This window comes from Nyctereutes procyonoides, unplaced genomic scaffold, assembly GCF_905146905.1.
Source record: "Nyctereutes procyonoides isolate TBG_1078 unplaced genomic scaffold, NYPRO_anot_genome, whole genome shotgun sequence".
Lineage (NCBI taxonomy): Eukaryota > Metazoa > Chordata > Mammalia > Carnivora > Canidae > Nyctereutes > Nyctereutes procyonoides.
In genome coordinates, this window is record NW_026575133.1 from 17,683,265 (window position 1) to 17,703,937 (window position 20,673).

The following is a 20,673-nucleotide window of genomic DNA, read 5'->3' on the forward strand; positions in this document are numbered from 1 at the left end:
CTTATATATGGACTCTTTAAGAAGGCTACTTGCTAAACTGTTTTGGTTTTTGGGTTTTTTTTGTTTTTGTTTTTGTTTTTTTTTTTTTTTTTTTAGCTTTTGCTTTTTAAAACTTTATACCCCTGGGGCTGGAAAAGAGGAGAGGGAAAGGAGAAAGAGGAAGGGGAGAGGCAGAAACAGAAGGAAGGGAGGGAGGGAGGGAAGGATGGGGGGAGGAAAAAGGAATGGTTGCAGAGGAAGAGAAATATTTGGATGAATATATCCTTGACAGATATTATCATCAAGGGTGGAATTCTAGGGATTTTCACATTCCAGGTTATAAATTTCTGCCATGGATGCATATTTCATAATAAGCAGGTATGGCTTTTGCCATAAAAATACATGTAAAATTACTACCCTGAGCCCCTTCCAGAGAGAAATAGCAATGTGTAGCTGTCGTCTGCGCTATTCTCAATGATGTAAAGTATCTCCATCAGAAAAACGAAAACAACAAAAAGGAGAGAGAAAAAGTGAGTTTTCCCAGTCGGGCCTGGCCAGCTTAGAAATTTGACATTTTACCCTTTGTTCCAGAAAGTCAACAGAGACAGAAGCAGAGAGGGAGAGCAGACGCAGGACTTGGTGGAAGGGGGGGCTTGCGGATGCCCAGTCTGAGGCCGGCAGCACAGAGACACCTGCTCTCAGCTGTAGCCTAGGGCTGTGGCCACAAGTCCCTGCTGGTTCTACCTACCTATCCAGCTGATCTTTTCTTTTTCTCCACCATCCCCCTCCCCAACCTGGCTATGGGGAAAAGGGGTGGGGGAACAAAGGGATTCAGGCCAGGAGTCAGGGTTCACGTCCTGGCTCCACCCCCCTCATCTCCCTTAGCCCAGTACTCCCACCCATTCAACAACCTGGCCTAGAAGCATGAGGCCCTCCCAAACCCTGGGAGGGTGTTGCAAATGTATTAAGAGCTATCCTGCCATAAGTCAGCTCCTAGAAGATGGTATTTGAAAGGAGGAATCATTCACTCTGCTTAATCGAGGTCTGTCCCCGCAGCCATGAATCCCATCCTTTTCTCTGCTCCTTGCTGCCTTCAGCCTAACTCCACGGCTGTTAGGGCCCTCCTTGCTGAATCAATGGCATCTTGTCTATGGTCTTGACCCAGCTCCAAGTGATGAACCAACTTCACTGGGCGCGTCTGCTGAGAGCTCTCTGAGAAGGGCCATTGTTCCCCTTGCACTTGTCCAAAGCCTCCATTTAGGGACGGCTGTGACTGTGGATGGAGGACATTCATCTCTGGGAACATTTGCCAGCAAATGAGAGACAGCTGTTGGGCACGAATGGCGTGTGGCTGAATGTTGCCTGTAGTGAGATTTATTTTCCAAGTGAGAACACCCTAACTTATCTTTCCTTCCAAATGGTGAGAAATGGGAACAATGCTCACCTCCGTCCTGCCGTGCACACTAACCATTGTAATGTAACTAATCATTACACGATGTGCAAGGTGGGGGCACACAGCACACAGGGCCTCCCGGGCGCTGGTTAAGGACCCACCTCCAGGCCCACGGGGAGAAGTGCGGGTCACGCAAGCCATGCCTGTATGGCTAGGGACCACAGCTGACCTCTCTCAACCCTCCTCGGGCCCACAGCAGCATTGAGTAGAGAACTCCATAGAGGCTTCTGAAAGCTCAAGGGCTGCTTGAAACCAGCAGATGGGAAACTGGCCAGAAACTCCTGGGAATCGTCAGACAAGGCGAATGCCCACCTGAGCACCCAAGATCCCACTGTGTGCTTCAGGAGCTATAAGACGAATGGCAGGGACAAGACAGAGAGCCACATGTGGCAGCACAGGAAAGGGGGACTGGGTCCCATGTGGAACATGAACAGCTGGGGCCAGGTGTGACCAATGAACGCTGGCTTCCAGGGTGAGGGAGCGGTAGATGAAGGCGGGGTGACAGGGAGGGGCGGAGGGAAAGAACACACGTTCCCTGACATGAGGGACAGCATGAGCAAAGGCCTGGATGGGCCGACAGGGAACACACTTGGGAGGCTAAACACCTGGAACCCCAGCACACAGGGAGCATACAGGAAAGCTCCCCTGCAGGGAGGTCTGCTCTATCAGGCTAGGGCACTCCTAGAGACGGCCGAGCAGCAGCCGTGAGCAACGTCAGGGAACCCCCCTCTCCATCCCAAAGGGGTGCACCACACTGGCTGGACTGCAGCCCACAGACTCACAGCCCCCTCCGTATCAGGCTAAACATGGCTTCATGTCTAGGGTGGAGGTCATGTCTAGCTCCATCGGGCTAGACCAGGCAGCAGAAGGTGTTCTAGAGTCCAGTGGAGCTGGGTCTGGATCCCACTGCATTGGCTGCGAACTGGTGCTTGGGCCGCCTCTGGCCTCAATGTCTGGCTTCAATTTCCTCCATCCACAGAATAAAGATAATAATATTTACTGCTGGATTCCTGCCTCCCCAACTCCACGCCCAGTCCTGATTCTGCAGGCCTGGAGGAAGATGAAAGTGTCTGATGGAAAAGCTCTGGGAAGCCTTTTATTAACATTCTCTGCTCAGTCTAGCTCAGGAGAACAGGTCCCTGCATTCCAGGGGACTTCTCCCCCAGGGAGAAATGCCAAGAATATCACTGAAAGAGTCTAAGAGGCTTCTCTCCAATCAGGACCCTCCCAGGTAGGTAGTCAGCCACCCCCGGGAAGCTACACAGGTGCTGGGTGAAGGGTGAAAGCCGGTCCTGCAAGTTCTCACCACCATCCCTCCAGAGTCTCTATGGATTAAGCAAGATGATGGGAATAAATGCCTAGGATGCTGCCCAGCCTGGGGACACGGTCACTGTCAGATGCGGGCAGCAAGGCTTACCCTTGGCTCCGAGGCTGAACATCCACCTTCTGGGAGAAACAATTTCCTACTCCGTGGCTGTGTGACAGTTACACTCAGAAAGGCTCAAACCCTCAGTTGCCATAGGAAGAAAAGGGCTGTCACGGCATTTCTGACACCACTCACTGGGATATTGGTACAGGTAAAATATGCAACATATAATGAAGTAAAAAGTAAAAGGTAGTAGTATTTTTAATAATCATTCTTGATTCTTGATCATCCACTTAATATGAAGCAGACAGCAGCTGCAGAGCAGGGAAGATGAAGAAAGTCAGGAATGGAGGGGGTACTCTCCCCCAAAGAGAGGTAGTGCAGGAAGTCAGGAGAGGGAAGACAAGCCCATCCCAAGCAGCCCAGCCCTTGCCAGGCAGCAGCTGCCAGGAGATTGGGGCTTCCTTGGGTCCAGGGGGACCCCACTGCAGGGCTGGGGAGCAGCAGCTCGGGATGACTCAGCTAAAGAGACCTAGCAGCAACATGTCTCTGAGCAGATGGGGCTGCAACTGGTACCCAGGCCATATGGGCACTAGTTCTGGGATGCAGACAGCTTACCATCCTCCGCATCTTGGGGCGGGCACCTGGCAAGGCAGGACCCGTTGCCTACAGGAGCGAAATGAACTTCGCTAGCCCGACTGAATCTCTTCCTAAGACTTAAGTCGACTGTGATCCTACATCTAATTGCTCATTCCATCAGCCAGATTCAAACATGATTCCACCCAACCCTGGGTTCCCATGACCGACAGAGTCTGCCTTCTGGCCATGAAGACCCCCACGTTGAATTGGAACAAATCGCAATGACTTGGAAAGCACTGCGGACTTCCCTTCATGTGCGATGCAATTCCAACCCAGCACTGAAATAATCGCCTTTTTATGCATGTTCAGTGCTTTCCAGCTTTCAAATCACTTGTATGCATAGCTTTCCACTGACCCTCCCAACAAGCCGGGCGTGTGGGTAGAGCAGTGACTATTCTAGATGAGGATGGCTGGGGTGACAGAGGACTAATGAGGCACAGTGTTCCCATACTGATGGGTTCTGAGACAGGAAACAGCCCTTCACGAATCTGCTTCCCCTCCCCACACAGCCTTAAGGGCAGTATCATCAGAAGCAAAGATTTTTTAATAAATTTATTTTTTATTGGTGTTCAATTTGCCAACATACAGAATAACACCCAGTGCTCATCCCGTCAAGTGCCCCCCTCAGTGCCCGTCACCCATTCACCCCCACCCCCCGCACTCCTCCCCTTCCACCACCCCTAGTTCGTTTCCCAGAGTTAGGAGTCTTTATGTTCTATCTCCCTTTCTGATATCTCCCACACATTTCTTCTCCCTTCCCTTCTATTCCCTTTCACTATTATTTATATTCCCCAAATGAATGAGAACATACACTGTTTGTCCTTCTCCGATTGACTTACTTCACTCAGCATAATACCCTCCAGGTCCATCCACGTTGAAGCAAATGGTGGGTATTTGTCATTTCTAATGGCTGAGGAATATTCCATTGTATACATAAACCACATAGAAGCAAAGGTTTTAGGTATCAGAAATAAACATGGTGGATCCATGGCAAATTCGATGTCTTGTTTCACCACCACCTACCACCAATAACTAGCACTGGAGCTCTGTGTGTGGCACCTACTGAGAAGTAAAAGGTTTCACTCCATCCTTACAAACCTCCCAGGGAAAGGATATTGAGCCCCTTTCAGATGAAGAAACAGACACTCAGAAATAGCAAGTAATTACCCAAGATCACAGGAATCCAAGCTGGATATGCACCAGTTCTGCATGAACCCTGCAACCTTCAACATTATATTCCCTACAGTCTCAACAGTGAGGGAGTAAAGTATTTAGTGCCTCCTGGAGAAGCAATTCAGACACAGGGGGGTTCAGAAGTTCTTCCTTGGCTTTGCCTGGTAGGAAAGATGTTGGGACCATCATGATTCAGGTATCTCAGGCCACTGTCCTACACCCACCACATTAATAGTGCACCCAGCTTGATCTCAACAGACAATACTTGTACATACTGAAGGTCAAGAAAATACGTATTATGTGAATATCTGGAAATTCTCCCATGCTGAGGGGCTATTTAATATGGGAGCAAGTTCATTGCAAAATCACAAATCCTTTGAACTGGAAAGGACCCTGGGGGTGACACTTGAACTTACAGAAATGAAGATCTTTGTTGTTCCATCACTCAGGTGTCAACATGGCAGTGGAGCCAGGAATTGGGAATGCGGATCCAGAGATGTGGGGCAGAAAATGAACACTGTCAGCAAGTGGGACAGGTGGGATAGAGAACATCCAGAAGAAAGAGGTCCTTGAATGATTCCAGTGCATGAGAAAGAACAGTGGGAAAACTGTCAGACCAGCAGAACCAACCTTAGGGTTTTTCCATTTTCTGAAAACCTTTAGTTCCTGGCTTTACAAATAGTTGGGTTTGCTGCCCACCGCTGAGCCACATGGGGAAGGGGGGAGCGGAGTTTCCTCTTCTGCCCACGCTGATAAAACCCTGGGGCAGCTCCAGGTCCCACCCCCCCGGCCCAGGAGCTTCCCTGAACACACCACTGGGCAAAGCAGAAGCAGCTGGTGCTCTTCCTCATCCAAATGACTCTTTATCAGCTAAATCCTTGAATCTCAAAAAGACCAAAAAAAGAAACAAAAAAAAAAACTACAGAACTATTAAGTAGAAACAGAGATGGAACAAACAATGTTAAGGACCAATTCTGTCCAGATCAAACAGACCTGGGGTGGGAGAGGCAACTTATGTCCTCTGGATACACCTATTTGGAGTGAATATTCCCATCTTGGGTGGAAAGGAGCAAAAAGGAACTGTTGCACAGTCTAATAACCTCATTTCCAGTCAGATCCTGGAAAAATCTAATTCCAAAGCTTTCTTTCTACTCAATCTGATGAACCTTTGGCCATAAGCTCTTGGCCATGACTTGCACTCAGCAATGTGGACCCAAGGATGACTCCAGGTGCTCAGAGTAGCTGGAGACAACTGAAAGATTCTCAGCTGTTAGAAGCCAGCCCTAGGATCCCACGCTTATCCCAGGGTGGGTTACAAGCATCCCCTCCCCTCGTGACAATGGCAGGTTGTTAATCATCACTATAGCTCTGACAAAAGGCAAACTTTGGAGTCAACTGGAAGGGTTCTCTATTATAACAACCTCAGGGGCAAAGGGCAAAGGGTTTTGAACAGCCCAGCAATTAATAAGGAAAATGATCTCTTCACTGACTCCTCCCCCTGGGGTGGGTATGATGGAGAGAAGCACCTGTCCCCCATCTTCCCACAGCACTCTGCTTGGGCTTCTGGTGTTGCCCTCACTGTGCCATGCTTGCTTGCTTCAAGTCAGATTTGTAGGCTTCTGGAATCAACAACACGCCATAAGCAAACTCCTACAGATTCCCCTTCATCATATCCCATTCCTCATCTCCAAGATGAACTTTCTAATACGGACCATTTTGTTTATATGATGTCCTAGTTGGCTTCTTACCTTTCAGCGCTGTGTCTTCAAGATCTGCCTATGGTGCTGGGTGGACATCTAATCCACTGCTTCTACCTCTGGGTAATTCACTAGGATGTGCGTCCACCATCATCGTTCATCTGTCCACTCTCCCTAGGGACACCAAGACCCATTCTCCACCACCACAAATAGTGTGTGGACCCATGCAGAAATTTCTGCATGTTCTGAGTATACTAGGTAGCCTGCAGCCTCTCAACGTGGTCAGCCTTCCAGGTGGTCATTTCGGTTGGTTTATCCCTGATGACTAAAGGAGCCTCGTGCTTCTTCAGGTGCTCGTTAGCTTTGCGGAGGCTTCTTCACTTGTAATCTCCCATTCATACCCTTTACTCGTCTTTTTTTTTTTTTTTAAGATTTTATTTATTCATGAGAGACAAAGAGAGACAGAGAAAGAGAGAGAGAGAGGCAGAGACACAGGCAGAGGGAGAAGCAGGCTCAACACAGGGAGCCCGACATGGGACTCGATCCTGGGTCTCCAGAATCACACCCTCAGCTGAAGGCGGCACTAAACCGCTGAGCCACCCTGGCTGCCCTTCATCTTTATTTCTATTGCAATTTCTGCCCTGTTCTGGATGATTTTCAGGAATTCCTTGTATGTTCTAAATGTTAGTCCCTGGAAGGTTTTAGACACTATAAAGCTCTCTCTCCTTTTTGTCAGCTGCATTAACTTTGTCCAGGATGTCCGCTAGTGAGCGGAAATCCTTAACTTCAATGTAATCACACTCTCAAAAAGATTGAGGATGGCCCCTATTTCTCAATCACACAATGACAGTTTCTTGAACAATTACGATACACCACCCATGGGGTTAGGTGCTGTGGACACAGAGATGGCTTTGACCTTCACAGCCTCCTGGAAACAGACTTTCCATCAACTGTAACATGGACATGATGACCATGGCCATGGTGAGTTGTGCCAGGTGCAGTGAGGGGTTAAAGACAGATAAGCTTGGCAGGCAGCCCCGGGGGAGGACATCCAAGCCAACGGAACAGCAAACAAGTACAGTTTGGAAAACCACAAGGAATCCAGTATGGCTGGGGCATAGAGCAAAGTGAGGAACGGTGGAAGATGCTAGAACAAACAGGAAAGAGCCATGCAAAGGAGGAGCTCAGATTTTCTCCAGGGCAATACAGAGGACAGCACCTCTCTCTCTCTCTCCCCTACAGCCACTGGCAAGGTGCCTTAGACCTCCCACCTGCACTCGAAGAAGAAAGCCTGGTTCAGGGACCTTAAGAAATCTGGGCTCCCCTGAGCTACAGTGGCAATATACTGAAATCTTAGAGAAACCCAAAGACAGAATATTCTAGGAAGAAAAGGGTTGTGAGCACCCAAGTTAAACTACCAAGGCAGATATGAGACATCCACTGCACAGGTCTGGGTTATCCTGAATGAAATGAGGCCTTCCCTTCCTGGCCTCAACTGGGAGCTGTTCCTGCTGCTGTTCTTGCCTTGATGAAAGTTCTCAGCCACAAAATTCCCCAACTGCCAAGGGTGCTTGTGCCGGAAATGTACCGAATAAAGTCATTAGTGACACAGCGGAATCTTACCCAAGACCCCACCAGGATCTCTGCCAGCCAGCTGTTTCCTCTTGAATCTAAACCATTTTCACACTCAATGATGGTAAATTTTTTAAGGGGAAAAAAAGCCATTTGTAGAGAATATTTTGTTCCAAGCTATGTGACTGCCTTTATTTTTTTCCAGCCAGGGAAGGAATCTAGATGCACAAACACACAGCAGCCAAGTATGAAGGCATAGAGAAGGGCTATGCGAGGTGCAGGGAGGGGTTAAAGCCTTCAGGGGGGTTCAAGGTCAAGGTGTCAAGGCTGAGTGAGCCTCGATGAATAAGCTTGGAGTCTGGAAGTCACTCCGCCCCAACAGAACAGTCTCTTGGCACTCTTTACTTTCTCTCTCCCAGCTGCCTCAGCCTCCCCAGGGCAGAAAAAGAGATTTGTTAAGACAGCCATCTTACCCTTGGGGGGCATTAATAGCTTTAGCTTTAGGAGATTTCAAGAAAATGGGGCTGATTGTCCCCTCCTCTGGCATGAGCGCGCGCGCGCGCGCGCGCGCACACACACACACACACACAAAGGCAGGAGACTAAATTCTCCCTCTGGGAACAAAAGGGCCCTTCCCACCCTTGAGGGAATCAGTGCGTGGTGAGCCGGGAGCAACACCTGGATCTCATAACTCGCAGAGATCTGCTTCCAGCCTGAACTGTTTACAGTGACACACACCAAACCAACATCAGATGGGCAGGAGATGGACGCCTGCCCACTGAGAAGCCGGGAGGTCAATGGGAAAAAATTATTTTAGTCAATGTTGAGTCTTCATAGTTTAGAACTCTTATCCAAACTGCGGCAACTTTCTCATGCTCCCCCTGCGCGGGTGCCAGGCCCTCCTCTGATGTTCGTTTCCAGGGAGCTCTGGATGGCAGAGGGAGGAGCCCTCACCCCTCGGAGGCCAACAGGGTGCTGTTCAAAGACCCACAGAGGGAGGATCAGAATGCTCCTTCCTGGGAATCTTAGTCACTGTGACACGAACCTGCACGAGGCCAGGTGGGCTGGCCAGGAGGCTCCAGGGTTAGCCAATCAATGGCTTGGACCATGAAGCTTGGAGAAGGTGGCCTTCTTCGCATTAGGCCACACAGAATGGTACTTTCTAGGGTCTGAGGAAACACCAGGGGGAATGCTGAACAGATTTTCACTATGGCCTCCTCTGCTAGGAGGGAATGAGATGCTCTTTGGTTGAGAGCAAGCCCCACTTTCCCTACCCGGACTCAGGTCATCAGCTCCCCAGGGAAACCTAGGATTCTAGCCATGGCTACTACAAATGAAAGCCCAACACTACTAGAGACCTGGGGTCAGGGGGAGGCTCTTTCTGGACTCAGGTTCTCAGAGGGAATCCCCCCCCCTTTTTTTTTGATCATTTATTTATTTGACAGAGAGAAAGAGAACAAGCAGCACAAGCAGGGGCAGCAGGCAGAGGGAGAAGTAGGCTCCCCACAGAGCAGGGAGCCCGATGCGGAACTCAATCCCAGGACCCTGGGATCATGATCTGAGCCAAAGGCAGACACTTAAAGACTGAGCTTCCCAGGAGCCCAAGAATCCTTTTCCTAACCTCAAGACTCAGGAGATCTGAACAGATATGGCAGGGAAATAAAGAGAGAAACCAGCAGAAAGTCAAAAGGGGAAAACAGGGAATGAAAGAGCAGGGAGGGAGTGGGGAGAGAAAGAGGGAGGACACCCCACGTGCAGGAGCAAGAGCAAGCCTGTGTGCAGCACCCAAGAGAGGTCCCGGAGCACCTAACACACTTGCCTGTGATGGTTCTGTTGTTAACCCAACTCACTCTACCACAGGCTGACTTCTACGCATCTGGGATGCTACAGACATGAACCAGAGATGGGCTCCCACTGTCTCCAGCAGGACACAAGCCTCACCCAGCTCAAGTACCTGCAGTGGCTCCCTCTCTCAGGAGATCCCTGAGAGCTCCAGACACCAGGAGCTGTCACAAGACAACTGTGTTGCAGCCATCCAGACAACTGTACCAGATCATCATACACCATGATCCTCAGCCACCATTCCAGCATTATTGACTGCAGGAACCCTGTCTCTAAAACATGCTAAAAGGCACACAATTCAATTTTACCCTATCATGGACCAGCCACACCACATTAGGCATTCGAGCAGCAGGAATGAGGCTGTTTGATACTTGCCACTTCAGCCCAAGTCTGCTATGTCACCACCATTTATTTCCTTCCACTTGTACTAGAGGGGATGGCACAGAAGGCCCAGATGATGCAAAGGGCAGTTGGGTGGTGACCATCTCAAGCTCATTAGGAGCCTGGTATTATAACTGAGAATATCCAATCCTTGTGGACCCAAGACCAAGACCATAAAGATGAAGAGGAGATGTCCCAAGCAAACTCACCACCCAACAGGTCCCAACCCCAAAATCAGGGGTACCAAGCACCCTAGCAGAATTCCTTCCAAAAGGACTATATTTGAATTTTAGTAAATCAGCTCAATATGTTCCAAGACTGTGGGTATTAAATAAAAGAAGTCAGTGAAATCTCCAAACAATAAGCTCATTCAACACAATCTCTTTTTCTCCCCCCATCTGGGGACTTGAATACAGTCAACATGAATAAATCCTGTTGTGTAAAAACTGGGGGAGAAAAGAAAAGAGGGTGGAGGATAGAAGGAAATGGCGGTGTTCCCACTTGCTGGTCTAACAGGGAGGCTAAGATCATCCCCACAACCCAAAAGGATGCCAGCGTGCCGGGGTAGCCCTAGGCAGATGGCGGCAACAGTCCACAATCCAGGTAAGGAAGTATCCGGAACTTCCCCAGCCAGGCATTCCCAGCTTCTCCTCTGCTGCCTTCCCATTCTTGTACCTGAACTTGCAGTGGACCCCTGGGGCTGCCCCAAACCTAGGCTTTCCTAGGTGGACCCACGATAAGCGAGGTCTGACCCTGCACAGGGATGTTTCATTTCAGATACATACGAAACAGATTTCCCTCCCACTTCAGCGCCTTCCAACAAAGTTGAGACAATTAGAACTAAGGGCTGCAGGGATCCCCTGGGTGGATCAGTGGTTTAGCGCCTGCCTTTGGCCTGGGGCGTGATCCTGGAGTCCCACGCCCGGCTCCCTGCATGGGGCCTGCTTCTCCCTCTGCCTGTGTCTCTGCCTCTCTCTGTGTCTCTTATGAATAAATAAAATCTTTCAAAAAAAAAAAAAAACTAAGGGCCGCCCCAACATTTCTCCCTGCATATCCCAAGAACAGGTGAAACAGACCTGCCTTTGCAGGTGACTAGTAGCTTGGATATATTTGTAAGAAAAGTTGCTCACATGAAACTAAGTAATTCACGGTTGAAAGTGATCTAGGCCCAGATTGTCCTCATGGATGAAAGTTCTACAGCCTTTCCATACACCATCTTTAAGAAAGATGGGAAGAAACAGGTTCAGCTCCCCAGGTCATAGATCCTGACGCAGTCCACCTAAAGAACAAGGCAAATCGACATGGGTTTTGATTTAAAAAAAAGAAAGAATGGAAAAGGAAAAAATAGAAACCACCAAGATCTTTAGATTGCATTAGGATCACCAGAGTGCTAGTGACTCTTCCATTCTCGAGGAATTCCACGTCCCATCTCCTGGTGATGCTGCCCTTGCCTATGAGGCTTTTCCCTTTCTGGAACCAAGAGGGCTGCTCCCTTACATCATATGGAACTAGGTGCATTATTCTGTTAAATCATGGGCTCTCCCTGCCTCGAAATCATTCCTAGCTAGCATAGACAAGCAGGACTTCCAGAAACAAAAAGTCAGCCAGGAAGTAATTATGGTGCAGACTTGAGTACTCAATTCCAATTCAACAACTTTATTGGTGAGGGGAGAAGAAAAAAAGAAAAAAGATTTGCAGGAAGGCTGCCAAATTCAATACATTAGATCCATGTGTGTAGCAGCAGAGTTCCCAGGGTGGGAGCCCAGAGCTAATGCTTTGCTATTCCGTGACCCTCTTGGGCTCATCTGCTGCCTGGGTTTTAGGAGAACTGCTTTCCCTTTTCTCTAAGTAGAGGGAGAGCTTCCACCCTCACAGTGTTTACACCTAATGGAAAAGTCTCTTGCATTTAAAATGCTGTCAAGCAGTCAATCCTTTGGTTTTCTACCCAAATTCTTCACTCTCTTCTGCTGTATTTCCAGATTGCTGCAAACATGAAAACACGGAGACCTCAGATTCTATTTACAATCTGTGATGGTCAACGGGGCACTCAACAGATTCCCCAGCTTATTCCACGACACCCCAAAATGCTAGAGTTTGTTTTATTTTTAAGATTTCATTTATTTCAAACAAAACAAAACAAAACAAAACGATTTATTTCAGAGAAAGAGCACATGTGCCTGCAGGGAGGAGCAGAGGAAGAGGGACCAGCAGACTCCCTGCTGAGCAAGGGTTCCGCTGTGGGGCTCCATCTCATGACCCTGAGATCATGACCTGAGCTGAAACCAAGAATCAGACACAACCGACTAAGCCACTCTGGCGCCCCACAAGGGCTTAAAGTCAGCCTCCTAGAGGTATAATTTACACACAGGAAAAAAAAAAAAAAGCCCTGCTAACTGTACAGTTCTGAGTTATCACGGACACCTAGAACTCTGGAAGCACCACCACCATGCAGATTTGAGACAGAAGGATTTCTATCATCCCCAAAATTTCCCACATACCCCTTTGTGGTCAACCCTTTCTCTCAAGCCCTAGCTACTACAGACTGGTTTTCTTTCCTCATAATTTTGCCCTACCCAGAAAGTTGCATAAATGGAATCCTACTGTGTGTATGATTTTTGAGTCTGGCTTCTTTCACTTAGCACGTGGGCATGTAGCTGAGGTACAAACTGTTGGTTTTTAAGCTTTGGACTTCTGCTTTCTGGCCAAGGACATGAAATGATTGGCTCTGGCTCATCTTTGCTATGGGGGAACCAAATTCTTGGTTTTGGGCCTTTTAATAAAGCAGAGGCCTGGGAACAGGGTGACCTCCCATCTCTATCCACCCAGAACTATGGGATTTCCTGGGGCTTGGGGCTTGCACGGGGCAAAACCAGGCAAGTCCCAGACAAACCAGGCTCATTGGTCACTCTCTTTGGGACAGCCACCTCCGAGGGCAGGGCTGCACATCTGCTCCTCTAGATGCTTCTGTGAGCAGCAGGTTGCGCTCTCTGAGCTAACAGCTGACCGTCCTCCCTCGGTTTAAGCAAGCAGAAGGCCCATCTGCAATCTATTGGGACTCATACAGAGAGGGGACTCGAAGGTGCTCTGAGCTCACTCTGCTTTGGCTCTGGTCCAGTGCAATGTGCCCAGGGTAATGCTGGCTCCTGCTTTTCCTGTATGTTCTCCTCGCTCCTCCCTCCCAGTGGGGTTTTTCACTGGGAGACCAGGGAGAAAGTGAGAGCCAAGGAGTAGTAAATGAGTACAAAGAGCTTGAAGTTCTTGTTAGAATCTAAACCTAAGGGCTTCTCCTATATAAACTTACTGAGACATCAGAGAAAAGTCAGGCAGGGCCACGACAGGAGGCTTGAGAGTGAGCCATTCTGCACCCACCTCCTTTCCAGGACACTCGAGAGAAATACACAGATGCCTGCTCTCTCGGAGAGGCTAGTTTACCTGGGAACAGGCTGCACATCCCCAACTCAGGGCTCCCAGCTTGGCAAAGTGTGTGATGGGCATCGCTGGTGCCCAAATGAACGGAGGGCCCCCCTCGATCCACACGCAAGAAGGCAGGAATGGGTGGGGTCTCAGCCATGTCCTAGAGGTCTCGGGAGCTGCTCCCCGGGATTCATTTAACATTGCCCCTTCTCAAAGTATTTACCAGTAGCTCTTATAAATCATTCTACCAGGCAGTCGGTGAGGCAGGTTAGTAGTCATTATCCTCACTCGTACAGATGAGGAAACAAGGCCCAAAGAGATTAAGTGACTTGCCCAAGGTCGCACAGCGAGTTAGTGGCAAAGGCCAGATTAGAACCCCGAGCTCCAGAGTGCCCAGGCCAGCGCCCAGCTCCACAAGATCCCTCAGCCGTCGGTCCAGAGCGTGGGCAGAGCCAGGTCTGCGCCCTCGGGAGCCCTGGAGGCCAGGTGAGCTGCTGCAGAGAGCACAGGCAGGCTCATACTCACAGGCAGAAACCTGCAGGATCCTTCTCTGTACCACCAGACAGCAACACCCCTGTGCTGGAACAGACAGAAATAAGGCTCAAGTCGGGAAAGCCAGGGGCCACCTCTGTGGGCTTCCGTCTCCACTCAGCAGGGTGTGGCTTTGAGATTTTGCTTCATTTCCCTTTGTGAACCCGGTCGGCCCTTGAGGGCCAGAGCATCAGAGACTATGTGCTCCTGTGGCCTAGAATCAGTCATTCGCCCAGGCCCCAGTCATGCCCCAGGGACCCACATGCTGGTCCTGCCGGGTACCAGGGGCTGAGGGGGAGGGGACACGGGGAGGAGAAAGACAAGCTTTCTGTCTTGAAGGCACTCAGGGAGAGGGAACGGACATCTGTACATACAAGACATCGTGATGTTAATTCAACAGCTATTTCTGCTGAGTACCTAGGATGTTCTATCGATGAGGCTATCCCTCTAGTAGCCCAGGAACACAGAGGCAATCAGGGGAGGCTTCCTGGAAGAGGAGGCATGTGCACTAGGTCCTGAAGATCGAGGAGCATTTCTATGAACAGCTGCTCTCTTCCTGGCTTACGGGACACAGAGAAGGAAGTAGTTTGAAAGTGCTTTGAGTACTTCTTTCTAAATAAACCCTTGCTGTTAGGAGAACAGGAATTCTACCCTTTAGAAACTCAATTCTCGGGGATTTTGCATCCGGTTTGAGTTGTTGCTTAATCTCTCTAGATCTCAGTTGACCCGCCTGTCAAATGGGAATGAATAATCCTGTGTTTCGGGGGGTGGCTCTGGGCTTCACTACCAATCTTTGGAGACACACTCACACAAAAGTCCTTGAGAAACGAATTCCTCACAAGGCCAATGGCATGCTCTTTCCCACTGTCTGCTGCTCTTGGCTCTCGCCAGGAAATTGATTTTATTTATAAGAATCACAACCCTAAACTGACCTCTGTTGGGCTACCCATGTCCCCTCCTTCGCTTCCCTCCCCTCAAGACACATCCTCCTCCAAAGATTCCCCAGTGACCACAGCACAACAGCGTTGAAGAGTGCTCGGAAAGTCAGGCTCTACCCACCCTGGAGGCTGTTTTCTAGATAGGGAAACTGAGGCCCGGAGAGCTCAGTGACTTGTCCAAGGAAACCAAAGTCATGGGTCTCCCCGCTTCCAAGCCACTTCTCCCTCATCACGCCATGACTGCTCTGTTTCCTGCCTCGGCCTGGGCAGATGTGCCATCTTCCCTGAGCTAGGGAAACGTCTCCCTTCTCTGAATGACAGAAGTCTTTAGAGAAACATTTCCCATCATTAAAGGCATTTGCAAGAAAACTGGCACAGCTTCCGAAGCTTTGAAGCTTGTTGGCCCCTCCTGGCCCTTTAATTGTGCTTGGCTCCAGCCCAGTTCCCAGAGCTCCTACCGATTCAGAAGAGGGGCAGGGCCCAAAGTAGAATTCCCGCCACCCAGCCTGCCCTTCAGCACCAGAGGGGACCCCTCTGGACTTCTGTTTCCGACCATTCCATTGCCAATCAAGGCCTCCAGACAAGGAGCTTCAAAGTCGAAGGGCTCCAGGTCAAGTACAACCATGAGCAAACCCTGAGTTTAGGATTGTGCATCACTTTCGAGATGGTTCCGAAGCAGTGTTCCCACAGCCTTTAAAGCCTAGGATAGCTTCAGGTGAATCCCATTAGCTTTCTGCAGGTGTCACAGATTTGGTTAAAGCCCATCACAGGAGTATGGGCATCAGGCTTTTATGTCAGGTGCATATAGAACCACTTATCTTTTTTCCCAGTGATTCTCAATTTTGGCTACACATCAGAACACCTGAATAGCTCAGCTGCACCCCTAGACCACCCGAATCAAAGTCTTGAGTGGGGCCTACGTAGCAGAAGGCAGATTTTACTCTTAGGATCCTTTAGATAATCTTATGAAATGCTCTGCATGTTCTTTCTTCACTTCAGCTTGGTCTTGAAAAAAGGGGACACGGTTCCCACCTGTGGCTCAGATTAGGAACTACTGCCTAAGGTACAGTTTCTTTTTTTTTTAACATTTTATTTATATATTCATGACAGACACAGAGAGAGAGAGAGAGAGAAGCAGAGACACAGGCAGAGGGAGAAGTAGGCTCCATGCAGGGAGCCCGACGTGGCCCTTGATCCCGGGTCTCCAGGATCATACCCTGGGCTGAAGGCGGCGCCAAACCACTGGGCCATCGGGGCTGCCCTGAAGTACAGTTTCAATAGGGAAAAATCTGAGCTCCTAAGCACGGAAAACAAGAACTCAGAGACGATGCTTCTGACGTGGCTATTATCAAGCCACCCATCTCTCTTAGTTGTTTTTTCTTTTTCAGACCTTCCCTGACCACAGATCTCAGCATTCTCAGTTTAGGCTCCCAAGTATTTTTACTGGCTTGACTCTTCCCCACCACCTCTACCCTTGCAGTACCTCAGAACAAAGTGCCCTCTCCTGGGAATCAGGTGAACTGACTCACAAGCAAACAAAAACAGAAAAAGACAGATTACACCTTCAACCAAGTACTGTGATCCAAATTAAAGTGAATAGCTCAACCATGACGGCTTGGATCCAAGTGTGATGCAAATTCAGGAAGCTTCCTCGGGATGTTCCAAGTGTAATCCACAGATAGTAGGTCAGTCACATTTGGCCCTGGCCACACTCACCAGCTGGAAGAGCAGTAGGAATCAGAATCCTTGACCACATGGTGTGAGTTCAGCCAATGGGCTCCTGCACAGTGATCCAAGGGTGCTCTTATGAGAGTCATAAATATGTAAACATCCAAGGATGGGAACCTTTTCAAGGGACCCCGTAGAGCTGGCGCTGCTTATATAGCACCAAAGAGACTCACGTACAAGAAATAGCAACTCTACCATCACTTTTTATGAGAACTCTTATAAAAGCTCCATCTCTCTGGGAAGACACCCCCCCCCCCCAGCTCTTGCTTTTGCTTGAGAGTCTTCTCACCACCCATACCCCTTGCTTTTGCTTGAGCGAGCCATGACTAACAGAATGGCTTCGATGGGATGGGAGAAAAGTCTGGAAACGTTTCTGCGTTAGACAGAGAGTGATATTCCAACCACTCTTTAGCTCCAGACCTCTCTCTCTATCCTACAAAACAATGGAAAATCAGCCCTGAGTCTAAAAATGACAGGCTAGTATTGGAGAAGATGTAACAGACTAGAGAGCATGCAAAACAATTTCACCTACGTTGACTGTTTTATAAGGCTTACAAATTAAAAAATAATAATAACATTGAGAATCTGGACACAACAATGAGGCATTCTATCTATTTGGGAGAGGACAAAATTGGGAATTTAGAAATACAGAATGGGGCATTTCAGTAACAAAATTGAAAAGTGTCACCAATGAGAATCCTTTATGACTTTTATATGTTCTAAAAGTCCATGTGGATCTTGCTTTTCCATTTAACTTTTAGTTAATCTTACCTTAAAAACAAAACACCCTCAATCTCTGATGAGCAAGAGAAGACTGTGGATTCCAGTTAGAGTTGCTCTGATTAACTGGAGACTGGGCCCACACGCTTCATTTTGCACAGACCAATTTTTCAATTCAATCAGAGTTCAAAACACAAGTCATCAGCTTCTCAAAAGAATGGGGAATTCTACATTCCTGGGGTGGGGGGGATCCCTAAATTCCTAGGCTGAGGTGTAGTTAGTAAACATCAGCATTCACTGGTGAGTCTTGAAGACTCTGCAGTCAAACAGGAAAAGAGGAGTTGGATTAGACTCTGCAATCCAGCTAATTCTCAGATGTATCCATTTATCACTGATTTACCGCAAAATGAGGCAGATATATGTGTTACCAAAAACATAAACACTCTGAAATGGAAACTAAATTGGCAAAAAGCCCCTAACTGATATTCCGGGGTGGGAAGATTTTAAACTCCCAAGAGAAAAAGATAAGGATGACAACTTTCTCAGGTCAAGGGCCAAGTCAAAAGCTATTATTAATACAAAAAGCTTCTGATAATACTGGGCATTTAGAAAGAAGACCCCGAGTGCCATAATTTGCCCTTAGATTAATATACTGGTTTGAGAAAGTACCTTCGAACAGGAGCTAACCCTCTCTGGCTTCACAATTCAGAAATGGCTCACCCCGAGTTAAAAGGGACCTCGGAAGCCAATTCTTCCAACTGCAAGTCCTGAACTCCCTATGGGGGTCCCTCCCAAAGGGCGGAGGGCAGGCCGGGAGGGAGTAGCAAGCTTCCATTCTACAAAGAGAGGGGCTGTGGCTTCCTCAGATGTCCTGAGACTACATAAGGGCGCATTCGGTCATTCCAGCACAAAACTAGACGTGATCTCAGCAGAATTTGGGATGAAAAAAAAAAAAAAAAAAAAACCCACCCCGTCAGAAATGTGAGAGGCGCTCCAGGGAGGGTTCACAGAAAGAAACCAAAGGTTGGCAATTAAGTCAACCCAGTCCCCCCGGTCGGCTTCCCGCGCCCTTGGCAAAGACCCTTTCTTTCTGCATGAAGCGCTGCCTCGAATGTACATCTTTCACCCTCACCTGCAACCAGGTGACCCAGATGAGAAAAAGCGGCGGGGAGAAGTCCGAAGACCTGACTAGTGCAGGGAACTCGAGCCGGTCCCAGAAGGCTCCTTTAGGTCAGTTTCAGAAATGAGAAACCGCCGGGAATGAGATTCCTTGGGAATCTGAGCGTTCTCCTTTATTGCCCTCTCCCAGGGGAAAATAAATATAGAAAAACGGTATTTCCTCTCCCAGGTTCGGCGGGGACCGAGTCCAGGACCAGGAACTGCAAGAGACTTTCCCAAATGAAAGGAGGGTCGGGGGCGTCCGCAGCGCCCCACCGCAGGGGCACCTCTGTAAACTCTATCCCCCCCCCCAAAAAAAAAAAAAAAAAAAAAAAACAAAGCTCCTTCGTGCTTGGCTTCCAGACTGCGGCCCCGGGGTTCTCTGGTCCGAGCACCCGCGCGGGCCGGGCTGCGGGCACCACCGGGGTCTGGCCAAGATCCCCGCCCTCGGCCGAAGCGGCAACTTGCCCAGCGGCGCCCCGGCCCGGCGCCCCCGCGCGCTCCACCTGCCGGGCGTCGGGTTCGCGCCCCCCGCGTGCGGAGCGACGGTCACCGGAGCGGAGCTGCGCGCCCACCCCGCGGCCAGCGCACCCCCGACCCCTCACCGACTCCGGGCCTCCGTGGCCGCGGCATCTCTCGGGGGCGGCCGGGGCTTGCGAGGTGGGTCCCCCCGCCAGCGTCTCTCCTCTAACAGGTGGGAAGCCCCGCCGCGCCGGCCCCCGCCCTCCGCGCCCGCGAGGGTCCCAGCGCCGGGGCCGCGCCCGCCACCTCGGGGCCCGCTGGTGTCCGGGGCGCCCCCGGCCCGGCTCACCTGAGTCGGGGCTGCGGGGGCGCGGGCGGTGCGGCCCCCGCCCCGGCCCCTGCCCCCGCCCCCGGCCGCGCCGCGCGCCCTCACCTTTGTAGCGCTCCATCGGGCAGGCGTGCGCTCCCGGCCCGCGGCTCCGGCGCTGCGCCCTCTGCGCTCTGCTCCGCGCCCCGCGCCGCGCTGGCCCCTCCCCGTGAGGTCACGCCCGCCGCCGGACCTCCCGGGGCGCCCGCACCGCGTCCCCGCCCGCGAGCGCCGGGAGGCTCCTCCTGGGCCGGGCCCGGGGCGGCGGGAGGGCTCAGCCTCGGCCGGGCCCGGGCGGCGGGGCAGGTCCTGGCGACGGGCGGCCGCGGGCGGGCCTCACGAGAGCCGCTCTCCCAGCCGCGGGGCTGCAAACCCACTGCCCGGAGGAGGAGACTGAGGTCGAACCCCGCAGGCAGAGGCGTGCCGACGACGCCCCCCGCCCCCGGGGACGGCCAGCGCGAAGGCCTCGGCTGCCTCGAGAGGCGGCCGGCGGTCGGCGGCCGGGGGTGGGGACACCGAGCTCTGCCCCCGCGCCCGTCCCGGCTCCCCGGGGCTCTGGGCGGCCGCCGCCCGTCCCAGCACGCAGGCTGCGGCGTCCGAACGGCCTCCCCCCCCCCCCCCGCCGCCTTCCCGGGCCCAGCCTCCGCGGGGGCGGTGGCTCCAGGAGCCGCCTGGACGAGCCCGGAGCCCTGGCCGCCCCGAGGCCGCCCCGCCCCGCAGGAGCCCGCTCGCCCGGGCCTCGACCTGCACCGCGCTCGCTGCCACCGAGGCCGCCCCGCGCGTCTGTCCCTCCAGAGTCTCAACCTCATCCTCCCCTGCGGGGGTGGGGGTGGGGGTGGGGTGGGGGGTGGGGAGGGGGGATCCGTGTTTCCCTTTAAACGTAGACTTTCCTTTCACTTTGAAAAATCTCAGTCCTGATTCGCACAGGATGACTGGTTTGGGGTGGGGGGCACGTCTCCCCCACTTTCTCCGGGGAACATTAACGAAGATGGGTCGTGTGCGGGTTTTTTTTTTTTTTTTTTTTTTTTTGAAGAGGTTCCTTAATTCTTCTCGGAACAGCGGGGTTAGCTCGGATTTTTGAAGACCTTCTGCCCCGGCAGTCTTAGAAATATTTTTTCTCAGTTGGGTTAGCTGCTGACATCCCTGGAGCCCTCCCTACGAGCTGGGCTGGTGCTTAGGGCTGTCCACCCACCGCCTTTCATTCCCCCCCCCCAGGTAATCCTGGGGGTGGCCAATTATTATTAGTTCTATCA

At 51.0% G+C, this 20,673-nt stretch overlaps 1 protein-coding gene across 8 annotated transcripts in view; it reads right to left on the reverse strand.

Moving 5' to 3' along the window:
- Nucleotides 1–19,993, reverse strand: part of AFAP1L2 (actin filament associated protein 1 like 2) — a 100,852-nt gene extending 80,859 nt beyond the window's left edge. For 4 of the 8 annotated variants that reach the window (XM_055300510.1, XM_055300512.1, XM_055300515.1 and 1 more), the window contains exons 1-2: nt 19,487–19,993; nt 14,042–14,095 (exon numbers count right to left, since the gene is read on the reverse strand). In XM_055300510.1, coding sequence (XP_055156485.1) covers nt 14,042–14,095; nt 19,487–19,502 — 70 coding nt within the window. In that variant the 5' untranslated portion in view covers nt 19,503–19,993. The remainder of the gene's footprint in view (nt 1–14,041; nt 14,096–19,486) is intronic. The other 4 variants (XM_055300511.1, XM_055300514.1, XM_055300513.1 and 1 more) reach the window with 2 other exon arrangements.
- Between the last annotated feature and the right edge of the window lie 680 nt (nt 19,994–20,673).